Source organism: Clupea harengus, chromosome 12, assembly GCF_900700415.2.
Source record: "Clupea harengus chromosome 12, Ch_v2.0.2, whole genome shotgun sequence".
NCBI lineage: Eukaryota > Metazoa > Chordata > Actinopteri > Clupeiformes > Clupeidae > Clupea > Clupea harengus.
The window spans coordinates 15,526,030-15,539,294 of NC_045163.1; the positions used below are offsets into that span (position 1 = coordinate 15,526,030).

General features: G+C 44.6%; 2 protein-coding genes across 3 annotated transcripts in view; both read right to left on the minus strand.

The window, feature by feature from the left end:
- LOC105900159 (M-phase phosphoprotein 9) overlaps positions 1-10,486 on the minus strand; it is a 34,941-nt gene extending 24,455 nt beyond the window's left edge. The window contains exons 1-10 of one of the 2 annotated variants that reach the window (XM_031577192.2): positions 10,142-10,486; positions 8,451-8,725; positions 7,780-7,924; positions 6,050-6,139; positions 5,380-5,732; positions 4,781-4,925; positions 4,379-4,451; positions 3,950-4,095; positions 3,221-3,343; positions 558-895 (exon numbers count right to left, since the gene is read on the minus strand). In XM_031577192.2, the coding sequence (XP_031433052.1) occupies positions 558-895; positions 3,221-3,343; positions 3,950-4,095; positions 4,379-4,451; positions 4,781-4,925; positions 5,380-5,732; positions 6,050-6,139; positions 7,780-7,924; positions 8,451-8,689 (1,652 nt within the window). In that variant the 5' untranslated portion in view covers positions 8,690-8,725; positions 10,142-10,486. Of the gene's footprint in view, positions 1-557; positions 896-3,220; positions 3,344-3,949; positions 4,096-4,378; positions 4,452-4,780; positions 4,926-5,379; positions 5,733-6,049; positions 6,140-7,779; positions 7,925-8,450; positions 8,726-10,088 lie in introns of both variants that reach the window. The other variant, XM_031577191.2, reaches the window with a different exon arrangement.
- A 104-nt stretch (positions 10,487-10,590) lies between these two features.
- LOC105913191 (cyclin-dependent kinase 2-associated protein 1) lies at positions 10,591-13,253 on the minus strand. The gene is made up of 4 exons (XM_012842236.3): positions 12,319-13,253; positions 11,633-11,727; positions 11,343-11,469; positions 10,591-11,184 (listed from the first exon to the last, which is right to left on the minus strand). Exons 1-4 carry the CDS (start codon positions 12,383-12,385, stop codon positions 11,117-11,119), a joined length of 357 nt encoding a protein of 118 aa, XP_012697690.1. The 5' UTR covers positions 12,386-13,253; the 3' UTR covers positions 10,591-11,116.
- Positions 13,254-13,265: the final 12 nt, after the last annotated feature.

Here is a 13,265-nt window from a genome sequence, read left to right on the forward strand (position 1 = left end):
CACTGATAGCCCTCCGATTGCTCTCAGTAGGAGTGAAGTATTAGTCCTGATTTATTATTGTTCTCAGAAGGAGTTAGCTCTCCCGTATGTCTTTTCTACTCTTGTGTGAACATTTTAAAAGATATAAATGCTGATGTAAATGCAGTGTAAAAAATATACATGATGTTTATAAAAAATAAATACATTTATATTTAGATAAATAGTTGTATCTCCATTTGGTCTCAGCAAAATTGCAAAATACTAGTATCAGCAAATGTTTCAGGAGCACTTAGCTGAAACAGCTGAAGGACTTTTTTCTTGAAGGTTTTCAACGCAACCTCGTGTACAGTGTGCAGGGACGGCTGCTGTTGTCTGAATTCGTCGTATTGTGGTTTGTGGTGTTTTTGTGCACTGTAAATCTTACAGTGAAAGCATCACAGATTTTATGAAGAAACCTTTCACACTGCATTGGAAATCCTCCTGCATTGGTCTGGGTTGTACGTATTAGGGCAACCGAGGTCTGCAATGAGACTTGCATTTGTGTGTTTTTGTGGTGTGTGTTTGTCGTGGTGACTTACAGTGACAGTGTCACAGGATCCTCCAGAGAAGCAGACTTGGTTGCACAGGTGAGGGTCGGGCTGGTTCTAAGGGCGGAGCTGACCCTGGAGGCGTGCTTCTGGGTGCGTAGCGTGGATGTGGGCGTGGTGCTGGAGGTGTGTCTGCCCTCGTCCTCGCTGCAGAGTCCACCTTCCTCCGCCCGGCTGGCGTCCCGGTGGGTGGGGTCAGGGTGGAGAAGCCAGGGCCCATGCGGGCTGCTGAGGGGGGACGGCGACGCCAGGCCGGACGTGACCTCCGATGTGGCCTCTGGCGTGACCTTAGGCTGCTTTGGCCCGACCACAGGCTCCAGGGTCAACACCTGCAGGAGCACAGAAGGAAAAAGGGTCACACATTACATTCGCTATTACATACATTATAACAACGGCTCTCAATTCTGCTAACAAATCCAGAGCATCGTTATTAAACTAATTACTTACTTAAACTTAAAACTGGTGTGCTTAGAGCAGGGACAGATAGAAAACATGCAGAGTACCAGAGCAGGATAGAGGATAGACTATTTGCACCATTGAAAGAGAAGAACATTATGCCAGAGGCAAGCTCATGTTTCCCCATGCCGTGGAGATGACAGCCATGTGACACAGTAAAACAAAATGAAAACACAATGGCAGCTTTGTGTTTTGAGGCACAGCTTGTATGTTTCACAGAGATACGTGCACAAAACAGCCGTTCTAGACACTCCAGAGACAGCGTGATCAGATGGAGAACAGAGAGTATAGTCAGAAATATGCTGCCATGACACACTGCCATGGTCTTCTGCATTACTGGGCTGTGCTGTACTTTACTTTGACATTTTGCTCAGTTACTACCCACGTATCCTGACAGACAAAATGCCCATTACCAGTATGTTATTTGATAACTTTCCTACTTGGTGGAATAAAAAAAACTTATTTTTTTAATGTCTTTAGTGTATTTTTAGCTTTCTACAAGGGACTGACATGATTCTTATAATAACTGAAGGAATGTCTGAATTTCCTTCAAGAAAAGACACATCTGTTCCCTTAGAGCAGAGGTCACCAACCCGTCGATCGCGATCGACGTGTCGATCTTGAAGACCTTCCCTGTCGATCTCCAAAATTATTATTTTTTTAAATACAGAAAAAATAAAAATAAAAATTTGAACATTTTCTGAAGTGTCTTCTGAAATGTTTTCTTACGGACTTCGGAAGACCAAAGTCAGAAAAGATCTCCGCCTGATTCATGAACGCCAGCTATTTAAATCCGAGGATGTCCGTAGAGTTGATGTGAACGTAATCACCAACGATTTCTCACAAATGGAGCCCTTCCCACTAAATGCCCCTTCTAAAGCAGCTTGCACACTGCCCCGACAAACGCCAACATTCTCCAACAAACGCCAACAAACACCAACAGTTGGGTCAGCGTGCGGCAGTGGTCATTGTCGGGTACTGTCGGATTGGGTAAAGTTGCAGAATGTCTGCCCAATGTAGAGAGATTTCCAACATTCTGACAGCTCGTCTGCCGGCTCGCAACTAGGCTCAACTCGCGTGCATAACATCCTCGAGCTCTCTTGGATGTCATTGTTATGTTGGTTATCGGCCAGTTTGTTAAAAAAAAACGATATCATAAGTCTATTTATAGATTAGCTTACCCAAACGAACGGTTTTCCAGGCAGATATTTGTCTATTTTAACTTCTACTCCTCGTTTAACACTGCAACGTGTTTCTAAATATTAATGTTAAAGGTGACACGTTACATGAGTACGTTTGCGCTTATGTTAGTTATCGGCCACTCCCACTTCATTCCAATTACCGCGTTGGTTTTCGAAATATTAATATGCACGCATACTGTCGTACTGTCGTCGTAAAATAGGCTGTGGAAATATTTAGGCACCCTAATCATTTTCATGATTTGAATACCTGTAACTACTCAATCCTGAATAATTGCAACACATAATTAGTCTGATTAGCTTGTTAAGCCTTCAATTCCATAGAAAGGTGCATTCAATCATTAGAAAAACTATCTAAGGTAGCCAATTGCAAGATGTGCTTCTCCTTGATTCTCCTCTGAAGAGTGGAAACATGGGGGCCTCAAAACAACTGTCAAATGATCTGAAAACAAAGATTGTCAGTGTTGTGTTGTAACTTCAGTTGATTAAAAAAAGCAGTTCATATCCAGCCTGCTCATTGCAAATGTGTTTTTTCTTGTTCATATTGTGTGCGGTTAACAAATATTTTCCTTTTTATGTTGCACTGAAATTAAATGATTTGTGTTCTTGGCCACATCAATTTGAAAGCTGGACCAAAGTGTTTAATTTCATTCAATTACAATTAGGCAAAATACAAAGTTAAGTTGTAAGTACAGTCTGGAGTCTGGACAGTCTTTTTTTTCTCAACGCCTCAATAGGTAGATCTTGCCTGTCACCAAGGCAGAGGTTGTGATCTTTGGCCAAAAAAGGTTGGTGACCACTGCCTTAGAGGTATGGCATACTATTTACTACTCAGAGTAATGGCTCATTATTCTCATCAGAGATCCATCTCTGGATCTCTTTGTCTTTGGTTCAATATTCAGGCCCACATACTGGTGTCTGTGTAATACGCTTAGCTGCTTTGGATAAAAGCCGCTCCTATATGACTAAATGTAAAAATGATGTGATGTACTGCCTGACCTGGGGAGGGGTGGAGCTGGAGCCAGCGAGGGGGTCCCACTCCTGGCACTTGAGCTCCCCGCTCTTCCTGGTCTGGTAGATCTCCTTCAGAGACACGGACTGGGTGCACTCCGGTGATGGGGTCTACACACACACACACACACACACACACACACACACACACACACATTTACATTTAGCAGACGCTTTTGTCCGAAGCGACGTACAAGGGAGAGAACAGTCAAGCTAAGAGCAATAAAAACCTGGTGTAACAATAAATACTACTTTACATAAGAAATAGAAAAACAACATAGAAAGAAAAAGAAGTGCAGGAACACACACACACACACACACACACACACACACACACACACACACACACACACACACACACACACACACACACACACACACACACACACACACACACACACACACACACACACACACACACACACACAATCAACTACCAAATCTCATTTCTAAGGACAGATTTTGTAACTCAAATATGATTGGGTAAGAAGACATATCCTTCTGGCATTCAGAAGTAACCCCTTTTAGAGTATAATTCATAGCAATCCCTTACAAAGACATATTCCATGACAACATGACCTCCTTTCAACCCACAGACTGAAAGGTCTGTTATCTTGCCACATTTACCATACCATAGATAGATAGACCTAGAAAAGACAGATAAATTGATGACAGAGAGAGAGACAGAAAAGTTAGATAACATGAATGCTTTCTGACCTGGCATTGATCGGGCCATAGGGTAGCATGAGGACTTCTGTCTGGGCCTGTGGCCATGCCCTGTGAGGGGAGGGGCGACACGCTGCAGAAGCTGTCAGGCAGGGGGCGGTACAGCTCTGACTCGTCCAGCCGCCAGTATGTCAGACCTGACCAATCAAGAGGGAGTGAAAGCTTAGAGCAAAACACGCTGCACACAGTGTCTTAGCCTTAGAAGACTGAGTCTAAGAAATTAGTCTTAAAAGATGATAGGTCACAATCAAATATTGTTTATAAGTCAAAACTTATAGAAAAAAGAAAAAAAAACACATCAGCTTTTTGTTGCTCCTGTGGTGCTTAAGTCAGGCTCAGGTCCCACTCTTCCACTAACAGTTGGGCACGATCGGAGCAGATCTGTGTTTGTGGAGTAGGAAAGGAAGACCCAGTTCTTACCTGAGGCTTCAGACACGAGGCTGTCACTCCTCTTTAGGGAGCTGGGGCTGGAGGAGTCTGCTGGGCAGCCAAGCTGAAAGAGGGGAAGAAAAAAAAAAAAAACATGCGGACTTCACATAACACAGCGCAATGCCCAGAGTTTTTTTCTGACTTGGGGCGCATGCAATGTTCTCTTCAAAAGGTCACTGTTAAGGATGAAAATTGCAAGTGGAAGCCTGAGCAGAAATTCCACCTGCGACAAATCATCACCTTTGCAGATAAGAAACAAGGACCTTGTGTCTGTTGTTCTTCCTCTTTGAAGGCATTTATAAACCAAGACACAACAGTGTCCTAAACCTGACCACATTTTATGGTTGTCTACCAGGACTACCAAAACCCACACGTGTGTAAAACCAGACTCACCTGTTCTTGGTGATCTGCTGGTGGCGTTCTGCCTGTTGCCCCAGCCTCACTCTTCTCCTGAGCCGGTGGAGGGGAGTTGCGTGACCTTCGACCTCCTCTCTTTTGGCCACGCTGCTGTCGCTGCGCCCAAGAGGTCAACGCTTGCCTGAGGTCATCAGGGGTGAGGAGAAGAAGGGGTCATCAAGGACAGAGGAAGGAAATTAGTACTTCAAAATCAGTACTTTAGAGTACAACTGCAACTACAGTATGAATGTTCAGTATTAGAGCTGTGTGATGTGTTGTGTAATGTGTTCTGTGGTGTGAGCTGAAGTGTTAACTGAGGAGATTTATAGGCTAAGGTGTGTGTTTCAGACGTTGGAGTGTTTTGGGGTGCTTTGGTGTGTGTGATCTAAGCCAACGTAAAGAGACAAGTGTGTGTTGTGTTTGAGTTCCTGAGATGAATGTGAACAGCGAGTTTGAGAGTGTGTTAGATGTGAAATGTGTGTGTTGGAACTGGTATGACTGTACGGTGTGTTAGGGCATGCTAGCATTGGTGTTCTGAGGCTGAGGTTGTTAGTTGTGAGGGACGCTGTGATGTTTGTTGTTGAGCTGCAACCTGCCTGCAGGGCATGTGCTGGTGGGTGTGCCCAATGGGTGTGGAGCCGGGTCTCTGCTGGTGCTCCTGATTGGATAGGCAGGGGTCTGCCAAGGGGGAAGGCAGGAGATGTGACTCCGCCTCTAACTCCGCCTCCCATGTGGAGAGTGTTCCGTACCCGCTGACGGCACCCTCTTCCGAGCTCTCGCCTGCACTGGCCGCTTGGGGCGGGGCCGAGGGGGAGGAGCCTTGGTCATTCTGCAGGCCCTTAGGGCCCGCCCTTTGTTTGGCTACGGTGGCAGTACTCTCCTGAGTGGCGGCCGACTGCCCCGCCTTCTGCTGCAGCCGCAATAAGGCCTTAATCTCATCCTGGATGAGCTGAAGACACAGAGACACGTGGATGCCACAGGCACATCACGATCAAGTCCTGCAGCAATTTCTGCGCTTGAGATATTGCAAATCAGTCGAGATCACAGTCCACCCACTCTCTCGGCAGAACATCCGTGTCACATCCATGCAAAATGATGATCTCACACACACACACACACACACACACACACACACACACACACACACACACACACACACACACACACACACACACACACACACACACACACACACACACACACACACACACACACACACACACACACACACACACACACACACACAGCCATGTGTGGTGGCCTGACCTGTATTTGGCACTGATACTGCTCCTGTTGAGCCAGAATCTGCTCCTGGTATTGCTTTTCCACCAGCTGGAAGAGATGCAGCCATCTTCCCTGTAAACGGAGAAGAAGCAACACTTGAATAAATGCATAAACGATAGTAACAAACTCAGATACTTGGGCTGTTTTATCTCAGGCTGATGTAGTACTAACAAAAGCTGCTGTGGATTTCTAAGTGAACACTGAGCTAATCGAAAGGATCTGTCATGGGCAGATACAAATAGCAGTAAAAAAAAAAACACTTTCAAGCGCAATTATTTGAAATGCAGCAAGATGGAAATAAGAATAAGTATTAAGTGTACGTGATGGAACAGCTAACGCATAGATTAAGAGTACAGGCAGAACAATGTGAAGAGAAATGGGTGAAATGGACTTTTAAATGTCAATGACATGTCAATGTTTGAAAAATGTATATGTCTCAGGATCACTCTGTAGAATCAATGCAATCCAGCATGTTCATTGACATTGTTTTTTGTTTTTGTATTTTTTTTGGTCAATTTCTTTGTTTGTTTACTTTTCTGTTTCTGTTCCTCTGTATCAGTGTAATAAAACTATAAAACAAGATTTAAGGATTTGGATGGTTTTCTAGTGCTGATTTGCCCGTTTCTCTCAATATCTGGATAAGGCAGGCAGCACCTGGCAACTGCCTGACAGACTTTTACAGATGAGACAAACGCAGCCCAGCACAGCCCCCCCACTGGGCCTTTCCTCCTGTCACAGAAAACAGAGAGGTGTGCTCCACAGACGTCCTCTACATGTTGCAGATATACCGCGAGTCCTTCACGCCAAGACGACCGTTAGTAATATTTCATGAAGGACCTCCAGAGAGGGGAGGGTGAAGCAGCGCTTCCTGCGCCAGGTCAGGGGGATGGAGGCTCAGACGGCTCTGCAGTGGAGCCCCTTGGTATCAGCTGGAGTGTGCTGCTTCACTGGGACGCTGCCCCTACACCAACTCCCCCACCCCCACCGCCACCCCTCGCCCCAACCTCAGGGACTTCACATAACACAGCGCAATGCCCAGAGTTTTTTTCTGACTTGGGGCGCATGCAATGTTCTCTTCCGTCAAACTAAATCATTGTGTGCAGTTTCTCAGGGAAGGAAAGGAAAAAAAGGCAGAAACTAGGTAAATCTGGCTTCCCCAGACGGACTATAAGCTCAGCTAACTTCAAATGGACAGCTGCGTCTCCTCTGACAGGGTTTGCTGCATTAATAGGACACATCTGGTCCTATCCTCATGAGAAATGTGTGTAATCACATATGCAGAAACGCTTTATAACCTATGGGAGGCCAACCTTCAACATTGCACAGACCTGTGTTTATGGTTAAGCGGTATTTAAACTATGTTAATGCCATTTTTGCTGAATCTCTACCATCACTGCACCAAAGAGGGTAGATAGAACCCCAGGCAGAAGTCAGATCTACATCTTGCTCAGCCCAGCATGAGCAGGACTACATCAGGCTACCCTCGTTGGAAACCAACCCGGCCACAAGCTACTAAAACTTGGCTCAGCCCTCTTACAACTCGAAATAGGCCTAGACCTGTTTGGTGCAGCATCAATTTGACCAAGGTTATGCCTAACGCAACCACAGCCAACCCCTGCACCCCAGCTGCAATCCAGTCCACAATGTCTCTATCCACTCCCATTACACCATTCACCACATCCCATGCCCCAACCTGGTCGTCCACGCCTTACCTCACAGTTCTTCCAGACCTCGGGGTCGGTCTGCCCACTGCTCTGGATCTCCTGCACCAGCACACGGAGGGTCTCCAGAGAGCTGGGGTTAATGAAGGGCAGGGGCCTGTCTGAGCCCAGCTCCTCTGTATCAGGACAAAGGCCTCTGATCAGGGGAAATGGAGAGAGAGAGCGTGAAAGGAGCAGAGAGAGACCCGAGACAAAAAGCAGAGGCATTTTCAAACCAATACCTGTTCCAAACCCATCACCATAGCAGCAACACCTATACACCAGTTTCATACATACAAGCCTCAGATCCCCCCCACATCCAGAACTGTGTAGTACAAACCAAACAGTGCATACGCAGTACGAGTGGCTCTGTAAGCATGTTGTGAACATGTAAACGTATAGTAAAATCAACCGTATTTAAAACCTTAACAGCAACACCGAGAATGAAAATCCTTAGTGGCTCTTTGACTTGGCAGTATAATATTTAAGAATGCTGGAAAGATTTGTTTACTTGGAAATTTGTTTGCTTACATGTTAATGTCCCAAATACATTCTATATGTCTATATGTAGACTTCCCCTCAAAGCTCTAAACATTGACCCCTGACCCCCACACCCCCCCCCCCCCCCCTCCTCCTCCTCCTCCTCCTCCTCCACTTGTCTCATCACTTCTCCATGTACTCACCGGATCCTGTGTTGGAGACTCCCAACTGGTCTGCTCCTGCTCGTCTCCTCTGCGGCCTGCAGGAGGCCCTCTAGGGTCTGCACTGGCCGCTCCACGGGCCGCTCGTCCTCCGTGCCGACCGGTCCGGATGCCGTGTCCTCTGAGGACACGATGGATGCCTCATGGTGGTGGACATGGTGGTCTGTGCTCAGGGCCAGCGAGCTGGACACGTCCTCAGAGATGCTGTCATCTGTGGACATGCTTAAGGGTCCTTAGCGCAGGAGCGGATCTCACGTCTGCAGGAGTGATACGGGGGGATTAGTGCACATCACCAGATGGTTTGCATCCAAAACAGCTCATAAACACTATGAACTCTGAACACAAATGGACAACACCTGATTGGTGCACAAAGCTGAATGATTCCCACTTCACCCTAGTGTAATAGTGCCAGGTGCCTCACAGTTAAGTAAACCTCACTTTCCCAGACTGTAAGAGATATGCTGGCAACAAACACTTACACCAATAGGTTTTAGCCTCGTCGTTAACATGCCTGCATCCATTGCCGAAGCTTCTCACATTGGAGATTACATAAGGATCTGAAAACACACCCTTAATGCTAACCAGCTCACTTGTGGACATAGACACACCAAGAGAAACCTAAAGGTCCAAGAAAGGATTTACTCTGAGGGGATTTCACATCTGTTCAGGATGCATTGTCTTTTTAACCTATCCATCAAAGCAACACTGATATACCCATTCAGAGAGAAACATTTAGAGAAATTACCTCTATTCAGAAGTACACAATCTTTACAAAAGACAAAACCCCGCCGACCAGACATGACAGCTGTCTGTGCGTGGGCTGATGGGCAAATATGATGTCAAGGGGCATAGCTCTTTTACAGTCTACATGGAAACCCAAATGAAAAGCCAGAAACAATGCTTTACATTGATAATGCACAAAGAAATATTTTTTCTTGGACTGGTGTTGACAGTGAGTTGTGGCCATGTGATGATCTATTAGGTTAGATTAGTGTGTGATAGAGTGTGATCAGAAGCAATAAAACACTTCCTGTTCTCAACTTAGAGTTACTGACAAACCCCACTGCTGCAGTCAACTATCCGAGCAGCCACTGTGCTAGATGAATGCGTACGTGCTGTAGTGATTAAGCACAAAGACTGACATTTCTAGGCGATAGATGCTTTGTTGTGCAGGCACTGAACTCAGATACAGGGCAGTAAGGCCGCCTTCAAAGGCAATCTTTCTAACAAGACAGGAAGCTGACAGTTCCGCGCATTGCAGGCTTCTGCTCCGCTCATTCTAGCTTAGTGACACTCTAACCAGAGAACATCCGCACTGTCTATGAGAAAGACCCGTCTAATGATCGTTTGACGTGGCTTACAATTCAACAATTGTACAAGGAGTGCTGTTTGCTTTCTGTCTCATCCACAACACAGTGACGTTACGAAAGCCAGCCTTCTAGCTGGCTAGCTAAACAGGCTAACGTTAATAGAACAGTGAAGTCTCCATCACCTGGCAATGCAGCTGTAACGCTCATCTGAACCTCCGCCTCCCCAGTTTCAGTAAGTATCACAGACATTTAACATTCCCGCAGTTACCTGAGGGTCATCCAGCAAAAGAGCTGCACTCGGATAGCTTACCTCTTAACTTGAGTTGTTACTTCTCCCATATTGCCGTTCTCTTTCCAGCTTACCTCTGCAGCTGCATAGCGCTGTACTTCCACCCTTCAACAGCAAAGTCCCCTCCATCAGACCATTGGCCAGAAGGGTTCCAAAAGTACGAAGCTGATTGGCTTACAGACGCACTATTCAAACTTGCCCTCATCTTACACCTTGTGATTGGATACAAATACGGACTATGATCATTTCGGTTGACAAAACAGTGCACCCGATTGGTTTCCCGTAATACGCGTAGAAGGAAGTGACCTTCGAAAAATCAGTGGCGTGGGATAAAAACATAGGATAAAAACCTAAACCCACCTTTAAAAAATATTGAGATATTTAGTTTCTGTAATAAACATCGTTCTGAATAGTTTCCCAATATCTATTACCAACCAAATTGTCTGAATAAATAAAATAATATGAAGGTGATAAAACGACACAGTTGGGACATATATTCAAAATACCCTCAAACTAGAAAATGTTTTATTGAAAATACACTTTATTACGCAAGGTAATAAATACGTACAAAACGCAAACAACAGGTGTAGCAACTGGCTGTCGAAACTCATTGTATAATGTCATAACATACAAAGTCTTCATTGTTTATTGTTAAGATAATCATAAAAACGTACACACATATATTCCACACGTCAAAGCTCTTGACTACTCTAACCCTGACACGGCCATGCACTTTCAGTCAATTAAATCAAGGGGGTTTGCCCAATTGCATGCATTTTTACATTTTTATCTCAAATTCAAAACTTATTTACGTGTAACTGGCTCTGAGAAGATAACTATATTTACAGTGCAGGTTTTAGGGTGCCTTTGAGAGCCATAGCCTAAAACCCCTCATCCCTGCATGTGACTGCCTTTACTATGTAACAAAATACTCAAAGCTTCTGCCTGCCATTCCCAAGCCTTCTCTGTAGAGGAGAGCATGCAGTGTCTCTATGATCAGGTCTGCGTTCAGTGCGGGAGGGGGAGGGGGTGGGTATAGCCTGCCATGGCTAAGACCTTGCATTCCTCTCTGTCTCTGCCAAGCACTCACGGACCAACCCTCTGGCATGGATGATGCCTAAAAAGACATGAAAATAATGTTTTATTTGTTTGTTTGTTTATAATAATATTTAAAAAATGGTGGCAGATGACAGAGGCCTGGGTGTAGTGCAATGTGTATGAGTATTTGCAAAGACTATAGGGCTGAACAGCCAAGGCAGAGAACAAAGTGTTTACCTCGCTTCAGTCTCTCCATTGCAGTCTTGCTCCCTGCATACGTCGGCCGGATCTCCTTCCCAAGCTCCTCAATGATTGCCAGGAGTTCGGCATATTTGTTTTGAGGTACCTGGTTTCCATTTGGCCCCTAAGCACACATGACACTAATAAGCTACAGTACAAGTGAAAGCCTGACATTACTTATATTTTTTTTTTAATAATCTAAAACCCTGTAAGTGTGGCTGTTTAGATATGTTAAAGAGAGAGAGAGAGAGAGAGAGAGAGAGAGAGAGAGAGAGCGAAAGACAGACCTGTTGGAAGCCCAGGGTGGGTGGCCCAAAGTCATTCACCACCGGCCTGAAGGACTGGATTGTTGTCATGTTAGATGTTGAGGATATGTTTCCAACTGAAATTAATACATACACATGTTTTAGTGCTGAGTTTTGTTATGGTTTCCTGAAAACACAAAGTATTTAAGTAAATTAGTCTAACACAGATTTTTACAGAGACTTAAATTTCGTCATTGTCCTAAGCAGAGGCATCCCGCTGTGCCAACGCAGTGGTTGCAGTACTGCGCTCATACACAGGGTGTCCTCTTAGAGCTGCACCGGTCTGAATCAGATCAATCACCAACCCCAGGAGACAATCATGGAGGCAACGGAACGGGGCTGATTTAAGGAGCTAAAGGATACATCTTTATCACATAGTAATGGCCTCCGCCACGCTACAGCCGCGGCAGTACATCGGCGATTTATTCTATGGATACATTGTATCACCCTACCGAAACATCTTCGGCAATCGCACACCAAGGACGGGCTTTTTTCAGTGGTAATAATGGCGGAGAAGAATTAGCCTAGCTCTTAGGATCTGACCTTATATATCTAACTGGACAAAACTACACAAACGGGTCTTTGCCCAGGTATTCTTTGTGAGGCAAATTTTTTACAGTCGACAAAATACGTTGTAGACGTAACAAGAATCTTACTTTTTCGCTCACCTTGGTTCCCTGAAGCACCCGGAATCTGCTGGTGAACATTGGGTTTGTAAGACATGCCCAAAGACATTATAAATTGAAGAAATAAAAATGACCCGAAATTCAACGAAGCGTCTGTCTCGGAGACACTTTTTGTTTACAGCAGCGGCGCCGGCAAACATGGCCGTCACTTCTCACTCTGACACTCAGAGAAATCCATCACAATGGGACACACTGGCCTCAACGTATGCATCAGATATTTCACACATCACATCCGACCCGAAGTTTGGATATGACCCAAGTTTCATTTGAGAACAAATAAACAATAAAACTTAAGATGATTTAAAAAAAAAATAATAATAAAAAAAACTTAATCATGGGCAGTCAGTTAATTTATGAAGCAATTTTGATCCCGTTTGTTGAAAAGTGAGGGACACTTTCTGAAATTAAATATTTATTTCTGAAAATACCATACTTAATGCCCAATGTATACCCTCCAGTGACATGCCTAACAATACAACAGTAGCCTAGTAGACGTCATGAGACAGAAAAACTAAATGCAACCGAAAATATTTTAAGACATTTAAATCTCCAAGAGTAAAAAACATTTATAACTCATTCATCCGTGTAGGAAAAATCAGATGAAAAAAAAAAGAGATTTTATCATAAAAATATTTAAAGAATTTAAGAGTTGTGTAAGATTAGTTTCAAAACAATTGACTGCTGCCCCAGAACTCACAGCAGGACTGGTTAAAACTTGATTGTCCATGATCTATAGGTGAACATAACTTGGCTTCCTCCTACATCTACCACATCTGTGGCTCTGCAATCCATCTGGGCCAGTTGTAAAAGTAAGGTCCACCCCTGAAGAATGCTGTAGTGGAGACCCTCTGATTATGGTTATCCTTCAGTGGTACTGTTGGATGTGCATGTTAGTTTAGTTGCAATTTTATTGATATTGAACAGAATAC